The sequence below is a fragment of the Hemicordylus capensis genome, chromosome 3 (genome assembly GCF_027244095.1).
Source record: "Hemicordylus capensis ecotype Gifberg chromosome 3, rHemCap1.1.pri, whole genome shotgun sequence".
NCBI lineage: Eukaryota > Metazoa > Chordata > Lepidosauria > Squamata > Cordylidae > Hemicordylus > Hemicordylus capensis.
The window spans coordinates 280,503,280-280,528,852 of NC_069659.1; the positions used below are offsets into that span (position 1 = coordinate 280,503,280).

At 45.0% G+C, this 25,573-nt stretch overlaps 1 protein-coding gene across 1 annotated transcript in view; it reads right to left on the reverse strand.

Annotated features, from left to right (window-relative positions):
- Positions 1–25,573, reverse strand: part of SORCS3 (sortilin related VPS10 domain containing receptor 3) — a 750,118-nt gene that overhangs the window by 261,319 nt on the left and 463,226 nt on the right. The window contains exon 5 of the mRNA XM_053311335.1: positions 17,686–17,759. Coding sequence (XP_053167310.1) covers positions 17,686–17,759 — 74 coding nt within the window. The remainder of the gene's footprint in view (positions 1–17,685; positions 17,760–25,573) is intronic.

The following is a 25,573-nucleotide window of genomic DNA, read 5'->3' on the forward strand; positions in this document are numbered from 1 at the left end:
TATCAGTTATCTCTGAGACTGTTACCTCTGAAACCTGTTGCCTTATTCAGGTACTGTAGATATACCTTTAACAGCTGCAGTTTATAGACAGTGGCCAACATGCTCTACAATCAGCCACCCGTGCTGCTGAGGATGTCTAACCAATGGCAAATTCACAAATACTTTAGGTAGCATGTCTGCACTGCAGGAGTACTACTTACATTGTTTCCAATGTAATTTTAAGTATTTCCAATATTCCAATAAATATTTCCATTTGTTTCCAATACTATTGGACTCTTGCGTAAAAGCAAAAGACTGCCTACAGCTCTTTAGATGGCTGCAATGTCTAAGTTACACTTATTCTATATTCCACTGAAGAATATGTCAGCTCCTGCCATCTCATTTGCAGTGCTGAAAATGAGCCTACTGCCTGTTTATTCATAAATTCTGTAGGATTCAAAAGCTGATCCAAAAGGGCTCTTACCTGGCTGAATCAGGTACAATCTCTCTTGGTTTTTAACATCTTTTGAACCCATTCGTAATCATGACACTGGGGGAAAGGTGGAACATTTAAATGTTCCAAACTAGATGGTGGCAGTTCTGTGTGGATAGATTGATTTTAAAAGCAAATGGAGTGCAGAAACTTTAGGGAGCCGAACTCTAACCTGTCCACAATGGCTGCAACCTCAGGAGAGATCACATTTCCAAAAACACCCAGGCTAGTTTTAGGATGTCAGGAAAAGTAAAGAAAAATGTCATTTTAAATAGAAAACACTGCCGACTCCCTGGCTGCTGGGAATGAACATATAGGAAAGCAGTCTGTCTCCTGCCTGATCCTATATGTAGTACTTAGAGGGATGGGGGGTGGGCTGAAGCAAAGCTTCAGAAGGCTTCAGTCCACAGTGAAGCAGGATCCCCTCTCCAGTCTTAAACTGAAGCGAGGACCTCTCTGAAGCATCAAGGCAGCCCTTGAATCAAAGTGGGGTTGCCTCATTGACAATTTGACAACTGATTGACAACCCTGGTTGTCCTGAGGTCAGGAGCTCACTGGGGAGACAATTCTAGTTTTCCACTAAGAAAAAGAAAGTTTTTGAAAAAGAAATGGAACTTTACTTGGAAGTTTAATTTACTTAGAAAATTTAGAAGCAGAAATGTCAACAACTTCTTCAACAGAACCCAAACGAAATGTCAATAGGATGAGGGCGTCAGTGCAGCTCTTTTCACAAGCACTTAAGGGAAAGGTCAGGCATGAAGCCAAAGGCCATCATAGAAACTGGTTGTCTTCTCTTTTCAACTGAGTAAGGCCAACTGCAACTAAGAGTTGGTAAAATGTTTTTGAAGTGCTGCTGAACAATAGATACACACTGCACTATGAAGAAGCAAAGAGACTGAAAACAACAGCACCAAAAAAAGTGAGTTGAATCAAAGAATTGGAAGTTGTGGAAGCTTCATACCCTTCCAAAAACCGATTTGCCATTCCTCAATCCCTGCTTAACCAGCTGATTTTACCACAGCAATTGATTTATTTGGTAAGCATACTTTTGCCGAATATTTGACCTAGATGGGTCCACAAAGAGGCTTACAAATAACTGTAAATGTACCATAAAATAGGCAAGAAAACAAATTAAAAACAACTTAAGTAGACATCCAAACAGGGTCGGGGAGGAGGCGTTGCAGTCATCTTTCGAGAGACCCTCCCCGTTTCCAGGTGCCCAGTCAGGCAATCTCAGAATTTTGAGTGTTTGTCCTTGAGGGTGGGCCTCCGAGATAGGCTGGGGATTCTTCTGGTGTACCGACCACCCCGCTGCACTTCAGTCTCCCTACCTGAGCTGGCGGGGGTGGTCTCAGAGGTGGCCTTGGGTTCCCCCAGGCTTATTGTTTTGGGGGATTTCAATGTCCATGCTGAGGCCCCCCTAGTGGGTGCAGCTCAGGATTTAATTACCTCCATGACAACCATGGGCCTGTCTCAATTGGTATCGGGCCCTACCCACATGGCAGGACACACTCTGGATCCGGTTTTTGCTGACCGGGAAATAAATGATCTGGAGGTGGGGGAATTCGAGACGACTCCCTTGTCATGGACAGATCATCATCTGGTGGGGTTTAGTTTGACTGCTCCGTCTGCCCTCTGAAGGGGTGGTGGGCCGATTAGGATGGTCCGCGCCCGGAGGATAATGGATCCACTTGGATTCCAAACGGCCCTTGGGGAGTTTCCAGTGTCCAGAGATGGTGACCCTGTCAAGGCCCTGGTTGATCTCTGGAATGGAGAGACGGCCCGGGCTGTTGACACGGTTGCTCCTAAATGCCCTCTCCGGCTTGGTGGAGCCTGATCTGCTCCTTGGTTTTCCTCGGAGCTTAGAGCGATGAAGCAACTTGGACAGCTGGAACGACGCTGGAGGAAGAGTCGTGATGAATCTAACCGAACACGGGCTAGAGCCCATTTTAGGGACTACTCCGTGGCGGTGGGGGCGGTGAAGAAATGCTTTTTCTCTGCCTCCATTGCATCTGCTCAGTGCAGACAAACAGAGCTGTTTCGTGTGGTAAAAACCTTGCTCCACACATCCCCCCAGACAATGGGGGAGGAGTCATCTACAGCTCTTTGTGATCAGTTTGCCTGTCACTTTGCAGATAAAGTTGCTCACATCCGTGCTGACCTGGACTCCAGAGATTTGGCAGTTCCGGCAGATGTGCCTCTGGTCCCATGTGGTCCCGTTGTGTTGGATTATTTTCAGTTGGTGCGGCCTGAGGATGTGGACAAGATCCTGGGCAGTTCATGCGCTCTTGACCCTTGCCCTTCATGGCTAATAAAAGCTGCCAGGGAGGGGACAGGCAGATGGCTGGAGATGATCATTAATGCTTCATTAAGGGAGGGCAGGATGCCATCGTGCCTCAAGGGGACGGTGGTAAGACCACTATTTAAAAAGCCCTCCCTTGATCCCTCCAACCTGGATAACTATAGACCTGTGTCTAACCTTCCCTTTTTGGGCAAGGTGATGGAGCGTGTGGTGGCGTCCCAGCTGCAGAGGGTCTTGGATGATATGGATTATCTGGACCCTTTTCAATCTGGCTTCCGCCCTGGGTATGGGACTGAGACTGCCTTGGTCACTCTAGTGGATGACCTACGCCGGGAACTAGACAGGGGAGTGTGTCCCTGTTGGTTCTGCTGGACCTCTCGGCAGCGTTCGATACCATCGACCATGGTATCCTTCCAGACCGCCTCTCAAGTATGGGAATCGGAGGCACTGTGTTGCAGTGGTTCTGGTCCTTTCTTGGGTGGAGGGTCCAGAAGGTGGTGCTGGGGGACTACCGTTGGCCTGTGGGGTCCCGCAGGGATCAGTCTTGTCCCCCATGCTGTGTAACATCTACATGAAGCCGCTAGGAGAGGTCATCCGGGGACTTGGACTGAGTTGTCAGCAATATGCGGATGACACTCAGCTCTATCTCTCCTTGTCATCTGATACTATGGAGGCGGTGGATGTCCTGAACCGGGGGCCGGAGGCCGTGATGGGTTGGATGTGGGCTAATAAATTGAAATTGAATCCGGATAAGACGGAGGTACTGTTGGTCAGTAGGAGAGCCAATCGGATGAGGAGATTTTACCAGTTCTGGATGGGATTGCACTCCCCTTGAAGGAGCAAGTACGCAGCTTGGGGTTACTACTGGACCCGGCTCCACTTTTGGAAGCTCAGGTGGAGGCGGTGGCCAGGGGTGCCTTTGCGCGGCTTTGGCTAGTGCGCCAGCTGCATCCCTTTCTCGAGAAGGCAGATCTGGCCATGGTTACCCATGCCTTAGTCACGTCATGGCTGGATTACTGTAACGTGCTCTACGTGGGGCTGCCCTTGAAGAATATCCAGAAACTGCAGCTAGTGCAAAACACAGCAGCTAGGGTTTTATCCAGAGCTGTCCGTTGGGAGCACATCACCCCCATTCTGAAAGAGTTGCACTGGCTGCCGGTTCGTTTCCGGGTCCAATTCAAGGTGCTGGTTTTGACCTTTAAAGCCCTTAACAGTTTGGGCCTGGGGTATTTGAGGGACCGCCTGCTCCCAAGGGTTGCTGCCCACTTGATGAGGATATCTGAGGGGGCCCTGCTCCGGGTGCCGACAATGAGAGAGACCCGGCTGTCGTGCACTCAGGACAGGGCCTTCTCTGTTGCTGCCCCCAGACTTTGGAATGCTCTCCCAGTGGCCATAAGCTTCTTGGACTCCATCACGGCTTTTAGAAAGCTTGTTAAAACTTGCTTTTTACCCAGGCTTTTACATAATCATTTTTAATGCTTCTTCTGTGTGTTTTTACCTGTTGTATTGTTTTAATGCTTGTATTTTGTAGATTTTAAATTTGGTTTGTTTTTATATTTTTTAGCTTAATATTTTTATTGACTTTTTATTGTATGTTTTAACTTTTGTAAACCGCCTTGGGGTTGTCTTTTAACAAAAGGCGGTATATAAATGCAAAAAGAAAAGAAAAAGTCAACTAATCATGACTCAACTGATGTCCAAAGCCCTCTGCGATAAAACTGTCTTGACTAATGCCAAAACATTTGCAGAGAGATTGCACACTTCAGATAGAGGGGGAACACAGGGCCTCCCTAAATTACCTGAGTATACTGGCAGGTGGTCCTTGCTTTGTGCTATAACCTGTAGGCTAAGAAAGCACCTGGGAATAGGGTATATGGGCACATACTTGCTTTGAATGCCTTTATTTGCTTGGCTAGAAGAACATAGGCAGAGGAATCATTGCTTAGAGAGAGAGAGAGAGAGTCATGGATAGCAAGAATGTTAGCAAAGCAGACAAATGGCAATTGGAGGAAATTTAGAGGCTTGGTGTGAGAGGGGATTGGATAAGAGGACCAATAGTCAAATGGAAAACATGGGAATATCAGCCTTATTGCACTGTGAAATCTCTTGCAAGAACAGGCAGAAATGATTTGGGAGGAAACAATTGAAAACCCCGCTCTAATGCTTTCTGATTGTGTGAGTTGTCACAGCAGAAGTCTCAGCAGCAGCGGAAGAAGAAAATAGCACTTGTGGTTACAGGGCATGTGCCCCAGTCTTCATGCTAGACTGGGAACATTACTCATGGTTCTCCACCAGTCCTGTGGATGACCATGGAGGATGAGCTGAATTATCTTATATAATCATTCATTAATTTATGTATACTGGCAATTTCCTCAAGTTGTCCTCAGACCTGTAGTCTCTTTCTTCCTTATCCATTCAACTCCCTGCCTAAAAGGACAAGCCCAGATTCACTATTTACCTAAAGGATTGGGTTTTCCTTTCCATCACTTTGCAAGGTTCAACAATCTTTCAAAATTCAACTGCAATCCTTCAGTCTCATCTTCAACTATAACCTAAGAGCAATACACAGAGCACACCCTTGAAACCATCATCCAAAGGTTTGTTGCAGACTCCTGTTGCCTTTCTGTACTAAAAACTATGCAACTGCTATGCGTTAGTCCAATTATTCTTACTAGCTGGCCCTGCACAGAACATCTGCACACTAGGACTTTATTGTTCTCCTTAAAGTCCTGCCACAGCCCCTTCTTTATAGCTCAGTGTCAGCCAACCCACTCACAGCCAGCACTCCTCCACTCTCGGACACCAACTCACAGCCACCCCTCCCCTCTCCCATTCTCAGATCCCACTTGCAGCCACCCCCTCTCCTTCCCTCTACCACTTTCAGCCACTTCACTCACAGCCACGCCCTCTCCTCCCTTACCTCTCTCTCAGCCACCAACTTTCAGCCACCCCACATTCTCCCCTCCACCACTTTCAACCACCTCACTCACACCACCCCTTCCACTCTCCCACTCTCAGCCACCCCACTCACAGCCACCATCTGGCCTCCACTCCCCCATTCACAGCCATCCCTCCCCTCCTCTCCCATCCACCACTTTCAGCCACTCTACTTACAGCCACCCCTCCCCTCCCCTCCCCCACTCTCAGCCACCTCACTCATAGTCACCCCCTCTCCTCCACTCGGCCACTCTCAGCAACCCCTGATCTCCCCACCACCACTCTCAGGCACCCCACTCCCAGCTACCCCCTCTCCTCCAGTCCCCCACTCTATCAGCTCACCCAACCACCGCTCACTCCCTCAGCTCCAACTGCTGGCTTCAGATGCCCTGCCAAGTCGGCTCACGAGGAGGATGGCTAAGCCCGGGCAGGAGAGAGTACCGAGGGCCATCCGCACAGACCAGATGGGAGACCCTGGCTTGGCCAACCTCCTTGTAAGGAGAATTGGTGAGGTGTCAGAGGAGTTGGAGCTGAAGGAGTGAATGAGCGAGCGATGCCTCTGCTCTTTCTTCGGCCTTCCCGCTCCTCCTTGGCAGCAGCTGCCCCTCCATCCACTCCTCAGCCTCCTTCTCCATGCTCTCTCTCTCTCTCTCTCTCTCTCTCTCTCTCTCTCTCTCTCTCTCACTGAGTGTTGTCAGAACTCTTGCGAGATGTGCCACATACCATGGGATTTGTTACATACATCCTAAGGCTTTTATATATAAAGAAGATGCAGAGCTATAAAAGATGACAATCTCTCTTTTTTACTGTCAGAACTTGCTATGGAAAGAAAAACAGTTGATGGGAACTCACATAACCTATCTTATTTAAAAGAACGGTGGTGTATCTCAGTTTCTCCCTCTGAAGTTCTTGCATAGTTTCATGTCTCCTCTGCTTAATGATGGCAAAATTAAACTAAGCTCCTTCTAAAGAGGAGGCTCTAGGGAATACCAAGAAACAAAAGGATAGGAGTTTCTATTCTCTCTTCTTGCTGTGATTGGATTCTGCCTCATATAGCGGCTGATATATAGTCATCTTAAAAGAGTTTGTTAATTTCCAATGGGGGAAAAGGCATAAAAGAAGAATCTCTTTATCTTTAATGGAATGTTACTGAGCTATACAAAATGGCTCACATTCAAAACAAGCAGGGAAGTGTCTTGTCTGTTTTGCCATGATAAGAAACTGTCTTTAGTACACAGCATGCATTCCACTCAATCTGCTAAATGTGAGAGTGGTTGAAACTTAATGACAGAGAAGCTTCCAAATGTCTTGGGGCACCACTTGCTTTAAAAAAAAGTAATCAGACTATCTAAAATATGGCACATCAGACATCTTAAAATAAAGAGTTTCTGTATTAAGCACTGCCAGCCCTTTGTCTTTCAAAACCAGGAATTCCATCACTCTACACCAGAGGAAGCTACCTAATGGTGCAGCAGGGAAATGAGTTGATTAGCAAGCGAGAGGTTTTCCAGTTTGAATCCCTGCTGGTATATTTCCAGGACTATGGGAAACACCTATATCAGGCAACCACAATATAGGAAGATGCTGAAAGGCATCATGTCATACTGCATGGGAGGAGGCAATGGTAAACCCCTCCTGTATTCTACCAAAGAAAACCACAGGGCTCTGTCGTCACCAGGAGTTGACAGCGACTCAATGGCACACACCAGAGGGTTCCCTAGCTTGGGTCCCCAAATGTTGTCTGAATACATCTGTTGATACTTCCATTATCTCCAACCACAACAGTCAGCCATTGTGGCTGAGAATGATGGGAATTGTAGTCCAAAACACCTGGAGACCCAAGCCTGAGAACCCCTGCTCCACACTGATTTTTGAAATGGGTGAAAATCACGAGATTACAAAATATCTCTTTTCTGTTTTAGTAGCTATCTGAATTGACATTTTAAATAATGTAGTCTACAGTTTAAACATTTTATTTATTTAGCATATTTATATACCACCCAAAACTCACAGCTCTGGGTGGAATGAAATTAGAAAAATGGATTAAAACAAACATTAAAATAATTTAAAACCATGAATTCTATAGGTCTGATTAAAAGTCTGAATGAATAAATGCATCTTAACAGCCCCTTCAAAATCTGTCAGAGATGGGGAAGCTCTTATTTCTTATTTTGTGGTCAGTTAGCAGTTCTGAAAGTATAACCGATATGTTTCATCACAGAATTGAATACATAACATCTCAAATATATCCATATCAATAATTATTTGCTTAAATCGATTGGTCTAAATTAACATGACAAAGTAATCATTTTTCTTAGCAAGATGAAGCAAATTGTGTATTAGGTGGGGGATAATTTTTTTTAGGAATGTACTGGAGCGAACTAATTTTTCAAGTGAAGCATCCCACCTTAAGAGTTGCTAATCACCTCTCTTGTGCATTAAAAATGCTTTAAAAATGTGGCAACTGGGATTTGGTTACAAGAAGTCTCATAAGAACAGCCCTGCTGGATCGGGCCAAAGGCCCATCTATTCCACCATCCTGTTTCACACAGTGGCCCACCAGAAGCTGCTGGAAGCCTACAGGCAGGAGTTGAGGGCATGCCCTCTCTCCCACTGTTACTCCCCTGCAACTGGTTCTCAGAGGCATCCTACCTTTGAGGCTGGAGGTGGCCCTACAACTAGTAGCCATTGATAGACCTCTCCTCCACGAAGTTATCTAAACCCCTCTTAAAGCCAACCAGGTTGTTTGCTGTCACCGCATCTTGTGGCAGAGAATTCCAAAAGTTGATTATGCATGAAAAAATACTTCCGTTTGCTGGTCCTAAATTTCCTGGCAATCAGTTTCATGGGATGGTTCTAGTGTTATGTGAGAGGGAGAAGATTTTCCCTCTATCCACTTTCCCCACTCCATGCATGATTTTATAAACCTCTATCATGTCTCCCCGCAGTCACCTTTTTTCTAAACTAAATAGCCCCAGGTGTTGTAGCCTTGCCTCATAAGAAAGGTGCTCTAGGCCCCTGGTCATCTTGGTTACCCTCTTCTGCACCTTTTCCAGTGCTACAATGTCATTTTTTAGATATGGTGACCAGAATTGTACACAGTACTACAGGTGTGGCCGCACCATAGTTTTGTATAAGGGCATTATAATATTAGCAGTTTTCTTTTCAGTTCCCTTCCTAATGATCCTTAGCATGGAATTTGCTTTTTTCACAGCTGCCACACATTGAGTCAACACTTTCAATGAGCTGTCCACTATGACCCCAAGATCTCTCTCTTGATCAGTCACTGACAGCTCAGATCCTATCAACTTATACTTGAAGTTGGGCTTTTTGTCCCAATGTGCATCACTTTACACTTGCCAACACTGAAGTGTATTTGCCATTTTGTCTCCCACTCCCCCAGTTTGGAGAGATAATTTTGGAGCTCCTCACAATCCATTTTGGATTTCTCTATCCAAAAGAGTTTGGTATCATCTGCAAATTTGGCCACCTCGCTGCTTACCCCTACTTCTAGATCATGTATGAATAAATTAAAAAGCACCGGTCCCAATACAGATCCCTGGGGGACCCCACTTCTTCCTTCCCACCATTGTGAAAACTCTCCATTTATACCTACCCTCAGTTTCCTATCTTTCATCCAGTTAGCAATCCACATATGTACTTGTCCCCTTATCCCATAAGGGGACACAGAAAAAGGTACAAAAGTAGTAGCAATTGGAAAGAAAAACACAAGGCAGAGCACAAGGTGCCAGTCAAAGATGTTCAGAAGGCCTACTATGATCTGCTAAGTGTCTCTTATGGAATAAGGGCCTATATCAGAGCTACAATTGTTCATAGTGTGGGCTTTTGGAATTGTTGAAGATGGTGACTTATATCATGTGACAAGGATAAAACAAAGATTTCAGCTCTGTACTATTATACCCTAGGATTATGTCCCATGGAAAAATTGTAGGGTACATTTCCACATGGCTGTAGTTACAGTAGATCCTGGTAGTCACTGCTTTTTTGTGATGATAGGCACTGGTACTGAGTACGAGCACCTACCGACACCTTGTCCCACCTGGGATCGCAGCAGCGTGGAGTGCTTTGCCTTCCATTCCCTGAAGGGAATGAAGAAAAAGCCCTCCCCACTGCTGTGATCCCAGTGGGGTATGAGTTTTCAAGCACTGTGCCAGGTACGTTTGGAACTTGGCCACACACCCTGTATGTCCCTGTGTCCTAAAACACCAGATGCCATGCTTGGAAACTCACTCCCCACCAGGGATCGCACTGAGAGGGAGGGATTTGCTTTCGTTTCCTACAGGGAGCGAATGCAAAGCCCTCCCCGCCACTGTGATCCCAGGCAGAAAGTAAACTTTTGAGTGCTAGTCTGGGCATTTTCAGGGGGTCTAGCATGAAGGCAAACCCCTACCCACTGCTGTGATCCCAGGTGGGGAGTGGGTTTACAAGCACCACGGTGGGCACTTTCAGAGCTTGGCCAATAAGTGCTGACCTTTATTTCAACCCTTTTGTTTGGGGATATAAGCAGGAAACCAAGAGATTTCAGGGCCTTATCTATCAAAGGGTATAATTCTTTTCTAGGGATGTGCAGAAAGTTCCTGGCCACACCCCCTCTGTGTGGCCAAGCTCTGAAAGTGCCCAGCATGGCACTCGTAAACCCACTCATAAATTAGCCATTTCTAGTGTTTCAGGCTTGAAACAGAATGCCCTTTCAATAAAAGTTTTGCACTTGAAACAGAATAATCCCATTTCGATTGGAACATTCTGAGGGCCATTTTGGAGGCTTGTCTTTCCCTTGCTGAATTGTTTTCTGGTAGTGGCTTCCTATTGGCTTGCAATCACCTTGCTTCTCGGTTGCCTTGTTATCATACGAATCAAGTGTTGTCATGGGCAACTGTGCCCCAGTGGCTGTGGGGGGGGGAGGGGGACATCAAAGGAGGAACTTTCAAAAGGGTTTTAGGGACTGGGAGAAAGAGAGATCCCTTATACTTGCCTGTCTTTTGAAGAGCATACTCCAGACGAGAGATCAGAGAGCTGATTGCAGTTGGTGGCCTGTGGCCTGTGGCCTGCCTGCCCAGTGGAGAGAGAGACAGAGAGTGCCTGCTGACTTATCTCTCTCACACATATTCTTTTGCCTTTTGCAGTGCTTTCACTGGATGCTGATTTCTTCTTGTTGTTGTTTGTAACCAGCCCCTGGTGGCTTTGCTGTGCTGTGCTGCTGACTTTTTCTTTTCTTTTGCCGCCTCAAGCTACACCTTTTCTGCTGCTGTGTGCCTGGATTGCACTTCATTTGTAGGCCGGTGTGTACACAGAGGCACACTAACCCCCGGACCTTGGGGACCAAGTCCAGTCCCCCAAGTTCCAGAGGAGCCTCCAAATAGCCTGGGCCAAGGGCCTCCGGAAGCCAAAGGGCCTCACGCCCTGCCAAAACTCCACTTAAAAAAAAAATCTTGCCGCAGCCAAGGGATGGCTGCGGGGGGAGCGGAGCACTCCTTCTCCCTTCTCCCCTCCCTCCCCCAGCGGTGGTGGGGTGGGAGCAGGAGCGACACTGCGCCCATCTGTTTGGGCCAGCATCTTTAAGCAAATGCAAGGCACGCCTGTGCAGAGGAGATCATTGCAAGTGCGTGACATCACAGGCTTGTGACGATCTCTCAACTGTGCAGGCATGCCTCACAGTTGCTTAAAGACGCTGGCCCGAATGGATGGGCGTAGCATCGCTCCTGCTCCTACCCCACCACCGCCGAGGGAGGGGGGAGAAGGGAGGACTGCTCCACTCTCCCCCCCCCCGCAGCCACCCCTTGGCCACGGTAAGAAGGTTTTTTTTTTTAAGTGGAGCTTGTGGCTAGGTGGTCTAGGCGCCCAAATTACCTTGGTGCGCCCTGTGTGTACAGTGACTTCTGTCTGGTGCCCAGCCTGCCAGACTATCTCTGCTTTGTTGCCCTGGTGTGTCTTCCCCGCCCCGCAAGCTTTTTCTCCTTTTTGTTTTTTAGGCGGGTGGGTGCACCCCTGGCACTGCCCACCTGCCCTACCCCTAGCTGTTGAGTTCTGGTATCTGCTTGGCCCAAGAGTGCTTCAGAGAACAGCACCTGCCCAGACTCCAGCAGAAGATGCAGGAAGGTAAGCCTCCGCCCCACCCGGTCAGTTATTTAAATAGGGCCCAGTTTGGGAAAGGGATTTAGGTACTAGGCACTAGGACTGTAGGACAGGAGGAGTGGGTCAGGAGAGGCCACACTAATTCCCTTTCCCTTACCTTCCTATCCATTAACTTACCCCATTGTTGCTTGCTCCCTTCCAAAAATGCCCCCTCCAAATAAAGCCTGCTTCAGTATTTGGCAGGATTTATTTTTTCTAGCTTCTGTGTGTGCACTACAGTCCTACAGATAGCTCTCTGTGTGGCAAACACAGCATAAATAGACCACCACCGACCATGCACCCCTTTTTAAAATACCTGCCTTCAAGGCACTTCTTCCCCCACCCCCACCCCCATCAGAGTTAGGGCTTGAATTTAAAAACCCCCACTATGTCTAGGAGGGTGCGAGGCAGAGCCAGGAACAGAATGGTAGGCAGAGGGAGGGGTGCTGCTAGTTGTGATGGGTAATAGCAAGAAGGGCCTACTCCCCAAGTCATCCCACTGCTATCTGTAGTTGCATACAGGCTCTCATTTTGGGAAGAGGGTGGTCCTGCAGTACAACTTCCAATGGTGGCTGGACTAGAATTAGCGGGGAGGTTCTCTCCTGTCAGGGAACAAGATCTTCCTGTGGCAGACAGGAGGAGGTGATTATATCAGCTGCTGGCCCAGCCATATCAGTCCCACCATCCTCCCCAATCACCCTTGGCAGTGTGATCCCCCGGTTTGAGACGGAGGAGAAGCATGACAAACTCATTCCATTTCCTGAACCTTCTCAGACCTGGACTGAAGGTGGTGAGGGTGATGGCCTGCAGAAAGAACCAGCAGACCCAATACCACCACTCAATACCACCACCACTGGAGGTGGATGAGGACATGCCCTCTCTCTTGCTGTTGTCCCCCTGCAACTGGTATTTAGAGGCATCTTGACTCTGAAGCTGAAAGTGGTCTATAGCCACCATAGACCTGTCCTCTGTGAATTTGTCTAAGTGCATTTTAAAGCCATCCAAGCTAACATCCCGTGGCCAAGAATTCCATAGATGAATTAAGCGCTGTGTGAAAAAGTACTTCCTTTTGTCGTTCTTAAATTTCCTGGTCTTCAATTTCATGGGATGACCCCTGGTTCTAGTGTTGTGAGAGAGGGAGAAATTTTTCTCTTTGTCCACTCTCTCTACTCCAAGCATAATTTAATATGCCTCTATCATGTTTCCCCAAAGTTGCCTCTTTTCCAAACTAAAAAGTCCCAGATGCTGTAGTCTTGCCTCATAAGGAAGGTGCTCTAGGCCCTTGATCATCTTGGTTGCTATCTTCTGTCTTTTTCCAGTTCTACAATATCCTTCTTAGGATATGATGACCAGAACTGTACACAGTACTCCAAATGTGGCCACACCATAGATTTGTATAAGAGCATTATAATATTAGCATTTTTATTTTCCCTTCCTAATGATCCCTGGCATGGAATTTGCCTTTTTTACAGTTGTCACGCAATGAGTTGACACTTTCAACTAGCTGTCCACCATGACCAAAATATCTCTCTCCTGGACAGTCACTGACAGCTCAGACCTCATCAGTGTATATGTGAAGTTGGGGGGTTTTTGCCCCAATATGCATCACTTACATTTGCTTACACTGAACAGCATTTGCCCTTTGTTGCCCACTCCCCCAGTTTGGAGAGATCTTTTTGGATCTCTTCAAAAACTCTTGTGGATTTCACTACATCTGCAAATTTGACCACTTTGCTGCTTACCCCAAATTCTAGATAATTTATGAACAAATTAAAAAGCACTGGTCCTAATACAGATCCTTGGTGGACCCCATTTCTTACTTACCTCCATTGTGAAAATTGTCAATTTATTCCTACCCTCTGCTTCCTGTACAAACAGTTTAAATTAAAATTTTAGCCCCATTTTTAAAATCATCTGCCATCACCAACTGTGGGGCTCCAGCTTGTCACCATTGGGGGGTACCCAGAATGCGCTGCACACTTCCGTGGTACATCATGAGATTTCGGAGACCAGAATGACGCGTCCTGGCCCCTCACCTTCCGCACTGCCTGGGGTTTGTCTGGGTACATGATCTGCACACCCAGCTCCTTTCACGAATCACCTGTGGGTTAAAGTTAATTAACCTTCCTCCCTGCCCGCCTGCCAAGCCCTTCTCATGGATCGTGAGAAATGGCTCATTTCCTTTCTTTTCCTCTCTGCTGCCCCCACATTTGCTAATGAGTATTGTCTACCATCCATGAAGGGAAATTCATACTGCCAATCAGATCTTCCCAGAGGCCAAACAAGGACAGACAGGTGGTTTCTTTAACTCTTCTAGTTCTTGAAAGAAAAAGTGCTCTTCTCCATTTTTAGATTGTGAGCCCTTTGGGGACAGGGATCCATCTTATTTATTTATTATTTCTCTGTGTAAACCACCCTGAGCCATTTTTGGAAGGGCGGTATAGAAATTGAATTAATAATAATAATAATAATAATAATAATAATACCCACTTTCATCCTTAGAGCCACTGTAGGTGGAACTGATTGCCATGGGTAAACGTGGCGAGCTTCATGTCAGGGCTTCCCCTGCCTGGGTCTTGCAGGGAAGACCCTATCAGGCGGGGGAAGAAGTAGACATCAATAAGCCCTCCGGGAAGCATTCACACTGGCCCTGGTAGGGAGATGTTGCCTCATTATCAACAGACAGTATAGCTTCACAGGATCGGGAGCAGCTCTCACAAGATCTCAAGGCAAGGTCTTGCGAGACTTGCCCCAGCTATCAGGAGTTATATGAGGAGGGCTTGGTGTGGAAGGAGCCCTGGGATTCTGACTGAGACTTGGGGGTAGAAACACTAGGGCAGGGCAGGTGAATAGAAGCCTTAAAGCTCCCCCAACTGAAAATCCTGAGGCCACCTCAACCTCCTCTGGCAGCAGAAGGCAATGCATGGCTGTACTGAGAGCCTGACAGCAACAAATACCACTGAGCTGTGGTGACTGGCTTAAAAACAACAACACCTGACCCCTCCAACCATCTACTGTCAATTACCAGCAAATCATGAAAGGAACAGAAACAATTATTCACTTCAATGTGTGCTGAAAATCAGCCTAGTCAATGAACTATTAGGCAACTGTGTCACTGTGCTGAAAGTGTGTTCACTAATGTACATAAGAGCTAGAACTATGCAGAAATTTACCACTGACTTCATTTTTTGCACTGAAAGGTGACATTTTGGGGACCATAAAATTTAGTCCAAAAGAGTTGGTCCTCTTTCCTGCTCCTCCATGGGGGGTGGATCACTTTTGTTATTAAATTAAGATCATTGGCCTCCCTTAAGTAGCTGCAGAAGCAAAACCGTTGGCTAGAGAGGGGGCAGACTATTTTCCACATATTGCCTGGCGCATGCAAAGACTGATCTTCCTCCTCCCTTGCTAGAGAATGGATGGATCACATACCAAACTGCACAATAGATGAGGTGATCATTTTTGTCCATGTTTTGTTGCTCCACAAACAATAACTGAAACAGCAGTTTTAGCAGGAGGCAAACTCCTTTTAGCAGGAGGCAAACTGTTTCACAAAAGGGACCACTTTTTTGCATGGGCAGGGCTCATTCCGAGCCATATGAATGGACCTCACTCACTGAATCAAATGGCAAAATAATCTCTCTTTAAAGAATGTGGCTGCAATGGGACCTTTGGTTCAGCAGTCATTTGATATTTTAATTGTGTAATATTTTTAGCCCTGTTTTAACTTTTGTGTGAACCGCCTTGAGATTTTTTCAATGAAAGGTGGTATAGGAATGTATCAATCAATCAATCAAATAAATAAATCTCCTATCCCTGGATGTATCTAGGTTTGTACTACATGTGTACCCTTGCCACTGGATTTTTCAGTAGCAGGGTGAGATACAGGCTCTTTCCAAGCTTTATTTGCATTTATACTGAGATAAGGCGCCTCCGTGCATGACTGAGCTCTTTTTACACAACAGATATGACATGAGAAAGAATAATAGCAGCAATTATGCAGTGGAGAGGAAAATAGAAAGCGACATTGTTATAAACTAGACTGTCCCATAACCTCTTAACTTGCACACTAGGGCACTCATTTTCTCCTTTTTAACATTACCCCATGGGAATCAACAAAGAGAGCATGTCACTAACAGAATTAGAAAAATAGGCTGATTGATGTGTTTGGAAATGCAGAGCTTCCCCTCCCTATAAGGTAGAGGACATGTTCACTTGGTTGCAAATTTAATAAGTTCCTGGAATATGAGAGACAGCATAAACCATGAGCTAACTATAGACTCAAGGGACTTGGAGAGGAGGAAGAATTTTTTAACAAAGCCTACAAAACCATCAGCCCAATGCAAGGATATCAGTTGGAGGTTTTTTCCTTCAAACGTAAGTCAACAAAAAGAAAATATATTACACGAATTAGGCACACTTCTGAAATTCTCCTAATCCGAACTGATCCCTTTTTTTGGAATTCTGAAATACCTGGTCTTGTTTCTGAAGCAAAACCAATGCATTTGGAATTCTCCTTTGTTTCATTTTTCTTTCTTTCTGAGTTCTGTACAGAGCACTGCACAGCTAAAGTATGTCACAGTTTTCATTTATTTTAGTTCATTTGTATTTTTCTCCTCTGTGTTGATGCATCGATAAAAATAGCAATCTTGATGCGATCATAGCTCTGATTGCAATAATATTCTTTTTTGTGCAACACTTTACAGATGTTGTTGTGTACTGCTGCATATTGATAAGACACCACAAAAAGCACCCTTGATGTAAATGTACAATCAGTTGTATCAAGGGTCTTTTTGCATAGTGTTTTACCAAAACTGAGATGTGCATGTGCACTACACAAAAAGAATCTTGATGCAATCATATATAAGATCACATAAATACTGGGTATTTTGCACTGTTTAATCAAACCATATATGGATATTAGTATTTCAGAGTGGAGAAAGATAGAAATGAGCAAAGTACATAGGTGCAGAAAACTGTGCATCCAATGCTGGAATTATTTTAGAATTTCCTAGTTAAACATCAAATGTAGCATTCAGGGCTACATTTGAATGAAACAATAAAAGAATGAAATAGCAAAATCCCTAAGACAAAGTACTGGTTTGAGTGATACTTCTGACTGCCCCCACATGATTAGGAATGTAAGACATGCATCTTGCTATCCCTCCAGATATACTGTTTCAGTTTTTATTATCACATGGGGGTTTGCCTCCCAACATAATTATGAAAAGTGGAATGGCATGCTGGGACAGAGAGCAGGACATGCACCCTCATATCCCTAATTGTGTGGTGGATGGGGCTGATTGGATATATCATCTAAACCATCTCAAACATACAACTGAGAATTTGTGGGCAAATTTGTAGTTCATCCCATGGTGCATCCATGCCTGAATTGCTGGAACATTTTTTGGGCTCTAGCAGGTTTCATTGCTCATTTCATATGTACAGAGACATCCTGAATCAATTTGATTCATATCTCTGAAACCTCGAGACTGCTGCACCCACACACAACCACACACACCACAAAGTTAAAACAAGGCTTACGCCTGGCCACTAAAACCAACCCAAACATGGCTCATGATCCAGCCAATCTTACACAGAACTATATCGCATTATTTCAACTAATGCATTAAGCATGTGCTTAAATCTGCCCCATTGAACAGAGTGAGCCTTAAAGCTGCTTAACTGGCTGGATGCTGCCACAGGTCTTGTTCTAAAACCCAGTTAAGCAACCATTTGGATGAAAACAATGTTTCACAGCTTCTCCCTTTCTTCAGTATTACATAATCAGAGCTATACTATCCACTGTTAAGCAATTATAACATAGTTGAGGGAAACTCACCAGTAAAATCTGTTTGGTGTGATCCGTTCATGCATGATTTGCCATCTTCTACCAAAATCCATAGAACTATAGAGCTGAAAGATAGGAAACCACATAATTGGAACTCTAACAAGCAGTGTGACACATGATATTAATACTGAAATAAGCTTGCTCTTCCCTTCCCCAAATCTATCTTCTTAACACACTACATAAGTCTCAATCAAATATTTATTGAACCTCTGATATTCTGTATTATACACCTGGCATTTGATAAGTAGTAGTATTTGGCATTTGATAATAACATATTTTTTTTAGATACAGATATTCAGTAAAGAAATGGTTGAGCATGCATATTAAATACAGCTATCTTATAATAATATTGAATATCATTAAATAACAGCCTATTGATATTTGGAATCCCATACTCTACAGTCTCTACTTTATTCACAGTAACCTTGTTTAGATGTTTAAAAACAAGAATGTGAGAGTGCACCAGCAAGCCCTGCCCCAGAATTAACACTCTGAAAAGCCTCATGCCACTGCACTCTCCACACTTGCAGCATTTGTCTGATACAATGCAATGCAATAGGGTACTGTATCAAATCATACACTTTTATTCATGACATTTTTCATCGGTATTGGTTCAGGTGAAAAAATCTCTAGGAAGGCTTGCATAATCTCAGATCCAATTATTGGTCTGATTATCATCACAGCCCCAATAATTAGAGCTGTGATGCACGGCCCTAATATTTGAGCTTGTTGCGGTGGGGGCAAAATAAGGCAGTGGCAACTATCTGAATCAGTTTTAATGTAAAATCGACTGCAGGAATATTAAGCAAAAGAATGTCTATTGCACAGCTGTCGATGGGATGCTGGGAAGTGTGAGTGGCTGCTTCCTCACCCTGCAGGAAGTGCCTGTCTTGGTCTCTATCACAGAGGTAGAAAACCACCATATAGATATGTCATCCATTTCCTGGATCATGTTGACAATCCAGTTTAAAATATCACCCAGGATGGACTTGATAGCTACTCAAATCAATGAAGAAATCTGGGATTTTACATCTGTAACTGGGCAGCAGTTTGTACACCCAATACAAAAGTTCCCTGCTTTTTATAAATTACTGTAAATCTTTTATGATGCCCCCCTGCACACCAGTTGCTCCCTTGCAGACCAGTTGCAGGGGAGCAACCGCAGGAGAGAGAGCATGCCCTCACCCATTGCCTATAGGTTTCTTGGAGGCATCTGGTGGGCCATTGTGTAAAACAGGATGCTGGACTAGATAGGCCTTAGGCCTGATCCAGCAGGACTGTTCTTATGTGATGCAGAAATTTTGATTTTTAATTACATCTATAGCACCCATAGATAATAATTGCTGGTGTACTGTGGGACTTTAGCCTTCTTCTGTTTCTGTGGTTTCTAACTACTGTTCTGGGGAGAAGAACTTTAACAGAACTCAATAGTACTCTTATTTTCCTGTCTAGTTGGGAAATTATATTTGCTTTTAAAGAGTGTGGTGGTACTAAAAAAAGCTTACTAGAAATTGTCAAAGAATTTAGGAAGTGTGCTCTGGTTTTAATTTTGAACAGTTTCTTTTAAGTATTCGAATTTCCATTAAGACAGTAGGAACATTTGCTATTTTCCAGCCTCATATGATTAAAAATGATGTTCCCTGTTCTTTGTTGTTTGTGAGATTTTTGGCAGACTTTTATCTGAACAGATAAAATAAGAGATAAAAGATGAGAAAGTACAGTGGCTGACATCCTGGCTAAGGAATTGCTGGTGCTACATAAGAAGTGATGGTGCTGCCACTAAGTTACTGACTTAGGAAACATTGGCGGAATTTCAACAACCTCCCCTTCCCCTTAAAGCAAGGTGTGCCACATGAAAATATGTCCCTCAAGGCTGCATGACCCTCAGAGACATATTTCCATGTGGCAAACAATGCTTTCAAAGGAAATTCATAATTAGTCCCCGCAAGCAATTGCCAAGGCTGAATTAGCTGAATCCATTGGGAATGCTGCTGCTTCTCACATAACACAAATGCTTTTGTAATCTGGATGTCAGCCAGTATTAAGGAAAAATCTCTCCTGAATCTTCCACCTGAACTCCTTCCTAGCCTGAAAGTTTTAAAGCAACGAGTCAGTTTAAATGATCTCCAGGAACCTTCCAATCCTATCATTCTATTATTGTTATATATTGCCATTTGAAACTGAAAAATGAGTGCTGGGCATAAGAAATCATTTTTTGAAAACATGAAAAATATGACTGCAAAAAAGAAGGTCAGTTTAAGTACATACATTTTTTTTTAAATTAAGATGACCACATTCTGACAAAATCCATGTTAAATAATTATTATATTGTCTGTTTATTTTAAAACATGTATATCCTGCTTTTCTGATTAAAATAATCTCCAATAGCAACAAATTAAAAGAAAACACTGTTAGTTGTGCATTCTCTGGGAAACTCTCTTGCCAGGGATCCAATCAAGAGTGAGATTGCAGTGGAGGGAAGGTTTAAAGCATCCTTCCACCACCACCCCCAAGAGGTCTTGATCCAGAACACCCCCCAAAAAACTGGTTTTTAACCAGTTTAGCATCCAACTAACTAACATCCAGACCAGCACTGCAGTGGTGCAGCAGTGCCTGACATCCAGACTGATGCTGCACCACTGTGTGAGAGGGGAAGGACAATTTCTGGTTATCACTCCTGCCCCCTGAAGCCCACTGAGCCATCTGAAATATATCTCTGAGGGCTGTGCAACACTCAGGGACATATTTTCAGTGGCGGGCTTCAGGAGGAAGGAGAGGTCTGGAAAATTCACACCTCACATGATGGCAGATCATTAGTCTGGATGTCAGACCCTGCTGCACCTGTGCAGTGCTGGTCTTGATGACAGCTTAGTGCCAAATAACAGAACAATGGAACAACTGAACAACAACAACATAACCCATTGTATTTGGTGCTCAAAACAGCCAAGTACAATTAAATGAATAATAAAAGTATAACTATAATAGCAGAGAAAAATCAAACTTTTCTGTTTTTCTTTGTCATGAATTACCTAGAGCCATTAGGCATGGGTGGCACATAAAATAAATAAATAAATAAATAACAAATAAAATCCAGCAAAGCAAACAGGAGAGAGTAGGCAAACAAACAGTCTTGCCTGATCTGAAAGTTTTGTGAAAGAAAACAAAATACACACCCCCCCCCCGCCCAAATAGCATCAGAAGGTCAAAAGTGAGGGGTCCATACAGCGGTCTCAGGGGAAAATAGTTCTAAAGCCTGAGTGCAACAACTGAAAGGCTTATCCTAAATAACCATACTCTAGACCTCTGAAGTGGGCAGGCCGGGGGTGCGAAGAGATAACAGCAGGGCCTCAACTGAAGACCAAAATGCATACATACAGGAGAATGCAGCCCTTAGGAAATCCCGGTCCCAAGCCATTTAGGTCTTTACAGATAGGATTGGAACTAGGGATCTAAAACATTTCAAAATGTTTCACGCTCAAAATGGGCTGTTTTGAGTGTTTCAAGCTCAAAACAAAACACCCTTAAGATAAAGGGCCTAAAAATGGAATGACCTCATTTTGAGTCAAAATATTTCAAGGTTTCATGCGCCATATTGGTCAGCCTGATGGATGATCTCCAACTGGGAATTGACAGAGGAAGTGTGACTCTGTTGGTCCTTTTGGACCTCCCGGCAACTTTCGATACTATCGACCATAGTATCCTTCTGGAGCGTCTGAGAGGGTTGGGAGTGAGAGGCACTGCTCTGCAGTGGTTCCGGTCCTGCCTCTCGGGCAGGTTCCAGATGGTGTCCCTTGGAGACTGTTGTTCTTCAAAATCTGAACTTTTGTATGGTGTGCCCCAGGGCTCCATATTGCCTCCAATGTTGTTTAGCATCTACATGAAACTGCTGGGAGAGACCATCAGGAGATTTGGTGCAGGGTGTTATCAGTATGCTGATGACACCCAAATCTATTTCTCCATGTCAGCAACATCAGGAGAGTGCATAACCTCCCTAAATGCCTGCCTGGAGTCGGTAATGGTCTGGATGAGGGATAACAAATTGAAACTGACTCCAGATAAGATGGAGGTATTCATTGTGCGGGGTCGAAACTAGAGAGATTATTTTGATCTGCCTGTTCTGGATGGGGTCACACTTCCCCAAAAGGAACAGGTACACAGTCTGGGGGTGCTTTTGGATCCCAGTCTCTCTCCTGGTGACCAGAGGTGCCTTCTATCAGCTTCAGCTGATACACCAGCTGCATCTGTTTCTTGCGATAAATGACCTCAAAACAGTGGTACATTGGCTGGTAACCTCCAGAGTGGATTACTGACTGTAATGAGCTCTATGTGGGGCTGCCCTTGTATGTAGTCCGGAAACTATAGTTGGTTCAGAATGTGGCAGTCAGGCTGGTCTCTGGATCATCTAGGAGAGACCATATTGCTCCTGTATTGAAGGAGTTACACTGGCTGCCGATATTTTTCTGGGCAAAATACAAGGTGTTAGTTATAACCTATAAAGCCCTAAACAGCTTGGGCCCTGAGTATTTAAGAGAACGTCTTCTTTGTTATGAACCCCACCGTCCATTGAGATCATCAGGAGAGGTCCGTCTCCAGTTGCCACCAGCTGATGATTGCTGTGATGAGCTCCATGTCTGGCCTGGAGCAGGGGCGTATCTAGGGGTAGGGCAGGCAGGGCACATGCCCTGGGTGCCACTTGAAGGCGGGCGCCATTTTGTAAAATTAATTTTTTTAAAAAAAATGGCTGCCAAAAACAAAATGGCCACCGTGCATGCTCAAATGGCCTCTGTGAGGCCCTAGGTCATGCCAGGCCTTGCAGAGGCCATTTGAGCATGCGTGGTGGCCATTTTGTTTTCAGTGGCCATTAATTTTTTTTTTTTTAATGGCCACTGCACATGCTCAAATGGTCCCTGCAAGGCCCTAGAGGCCAGTGGGGGGAGGAGGAACCTTTGCAAACCCCACAGCCTTTAGGAAGCCCCCCGAAGGGGCTACAGGTAAAAAATTATAATATATAATATAAGTCACTGTACACATATTCAGATTGGCACTATGTACAGAGTATCAGGGATTGTGAATACTGAGCTGATGCTTATGAGCTAGGATTGTATTCATTTGCTCTTACTTTGCTTCTTGTGATAAGTGAGTTAAATGTGATATCTTGGTAATATGGCGATTAATGGTGAATTTGTCTTTGAATAAGTGTGAAATCCTTAATATTAAGGCCCCCTGGGAGTTTCTTGCTCTCTTTCTCTCATTTTAACTGTCTTTCTGAAAGACTAGAATATATTCCAAGCAGTGACACAGTTTACTCTGCATATCCTTTAATTATTTTCAGAGTATCTGGGAAAAGTAAAATTCTCCATTTATTTTTAAAACTTATGTAATGGTGATGCTACAATACATAGTAGAGAATTAGACAGGCACTTCTGTTTATTTTTCCAAGTACACCTCCACATAGTATTTGGGTATTTCATGAGCCCCAGCATACTGAAATTTGTAGTTTTCCAGCATTTTTTGATCTGGCTAAGTCCACTGCTAAAATAGTTTTTGAAATATTAAAAGATTAACAAGCCTGACTTGTATTTTTCAGCTGATATTATGGTAAAGTTATCTGAAAGATGGGTGTCAGATGTTTGGACAGGGGGTGCAATTTCAATGCTTGCCCTAGGCGCTCTTTTCCCTAGATACGCCTCTGGCCTGGAGACTAATTGGTGCTTCACTCATTGCTCTGCAATCTGCATTGCAAGGTGTTGTACTCAGTCAAAATGTGGCTGAAGTGGCTTTAGTTGAGCTTATGGCTATACTTGCTTCTAAGTAAGGGTGCTGCTGTGGCAGCTGTGGCAATGCTAGGAAGTAATGTAAGGAGTCATAATTATGCCAATGATGTTATCACAGTGCAGGCACTATGTCTGGCAGTAGATTCTGGATCAATGATTCTTTTTTGGCCATTTTTGGACTGTGTTTCAAATGTGTGTTCTGTGTTGGGAGGGACAAATTCCCTTTTACTGTGTGCTTCTTAGTGTTTTTCAAAGAATATGGCAATGCAAAACCTGTCTGTGCACTCTGTGATTGCAGATTGTTTTGGCCATAGGGAACAATGGAGAAACACAAAACACCTCATTGTTCACCATGGCTAGCTCCTAGGTACACCAAAGTGGGTTAGGTGGTAGGGTTGCCAATATTCTATTGCCCAAATAAGGGACACAAGTAGGGGTACATCTGGGGGAGGCCATCTCAGGGGCAGGGCCATACATAAAATCTGAGGCAGGAACAAGGAGAGCAGCGAGATCCACTGACTGTTCTGGCCAGCACCTTTCTTGTCTTATCTCAGAGCAGCCATTGATTGGCTGCCGCCCAGGCCAGCTTAGCCTTCTTGCTGCCACAGCCATTCTTGTCCTCTGTGCCACCAACCAACCCACACACAGATCAGTCAGAAAGTGGCTGTAGTAGAAAGGTGATCTCCCTCCCTATTCCTCCCAAACAACTCTGTGTAACTCAAGATGCCTGCATTATAATACATTTGGTTTTTTTAAGGCACTGGGCATTTTGTTTCCTGATACCTATTGTTTTCTAGAGGACATTTTCAAAAGCAAGCTAGAGCCTCGCTCTCTCAAGTAGGAGTGTGCATTTCAGATATTTTCCTATTTCAGCATTGGCTGAATCCAAAGCACCCCCAATTCGGGGAGGGTCTGAAATTGACCCTCCCCAAACCCCCAATTTTCAGTTTCGGAGCTGACTTGCTCTGAAACCGAATCCGAATCGTGGGCTGCAATCCATTCTGCCCGCTGGCGCCGCTTCTCCCCTACCTTCTACCCCAGTCCATTCCCTCTTCCCCGTTGCTCTCCCTCCCCGCCCCCCAGCAGTGTTACTTTTCCCAGCGCTGGGCTCCCTCCTTCCCTCCGTGCCATTTTCGTCCACCCACCTCACTGCTACTGCTGACTCCATACCTGACCATCTGCCTCCTCTGCCACATCCCCTATTGAGGCCACAGCCGTGGCCATGACTGTGCAGTGACTGTGCATGATTGCCTCAGCCCGCAAAATTGGAGTCTCTCGGCCAGCAGCCCAGCAAGCTCCCTCCCTGCCTTCCCTACCCACCATTTCCGCCCACCCGCCTTGCTGCCGCCTCCTCCATACCCAGCCATCTGCCGCCTCCCCCTGTTGTGGTCGCGGCCATGGCTGTGACTGTGCCCACCGCTGCTGCCCACAAAAGTGAAGTCTCTCGGCCAGCCACCCAGAAAGCTCCATTCCTGCCACTCCAGAAAGAAACTCCTGTCCCTGCCGCATCTGGCCCTGCTTCTGCCCTGAAGGGCGGGAAATTCAAAGAGACATCAGAAGAGGAGGAGGAACCAGGAACTAAGATTACTAGAGAGACTTGCCAACTGACCTGATCGCAAAATGGAGGGGCTGGAACTACAAATCTTTTGGAGCTGAAATAGGGGCAATTCATTTTGGCTCCAAAACATTTCGGCTGGGCTGTCGGGTGTTTCGTTTTGGCTACGAAACACCTGAAATGGGCTGTTTCGGGTACAGATCATTCTGTACCCGAAAGGTTTCGCACATCCCTACTCTCCAGCTATTTGTGAATGGCGGATAGAGTGCAGAAGAGAGCTTTAAAACTGATTAGGCACTCTAGGTTCTCCCTTGGCATCACAGATGTTTTGAGCATTTTACGCTTGGTTTCAAGCTTGAAATTGGGGGGGGGGGAATCTATTTCATGCACATCCATAGTTGGAACCAAAATTTTTCAAAGTGAAATTCCAAAGATGATTTCAGGATTCATCTAAGGAGAAATTAAAACAAAGATCATTTTAGAAGGTTCCTCCTAGGAGAAATGTCAGAGAATTGTCTCAGGTGGCTTCTCGACATCCCATCAATATCAG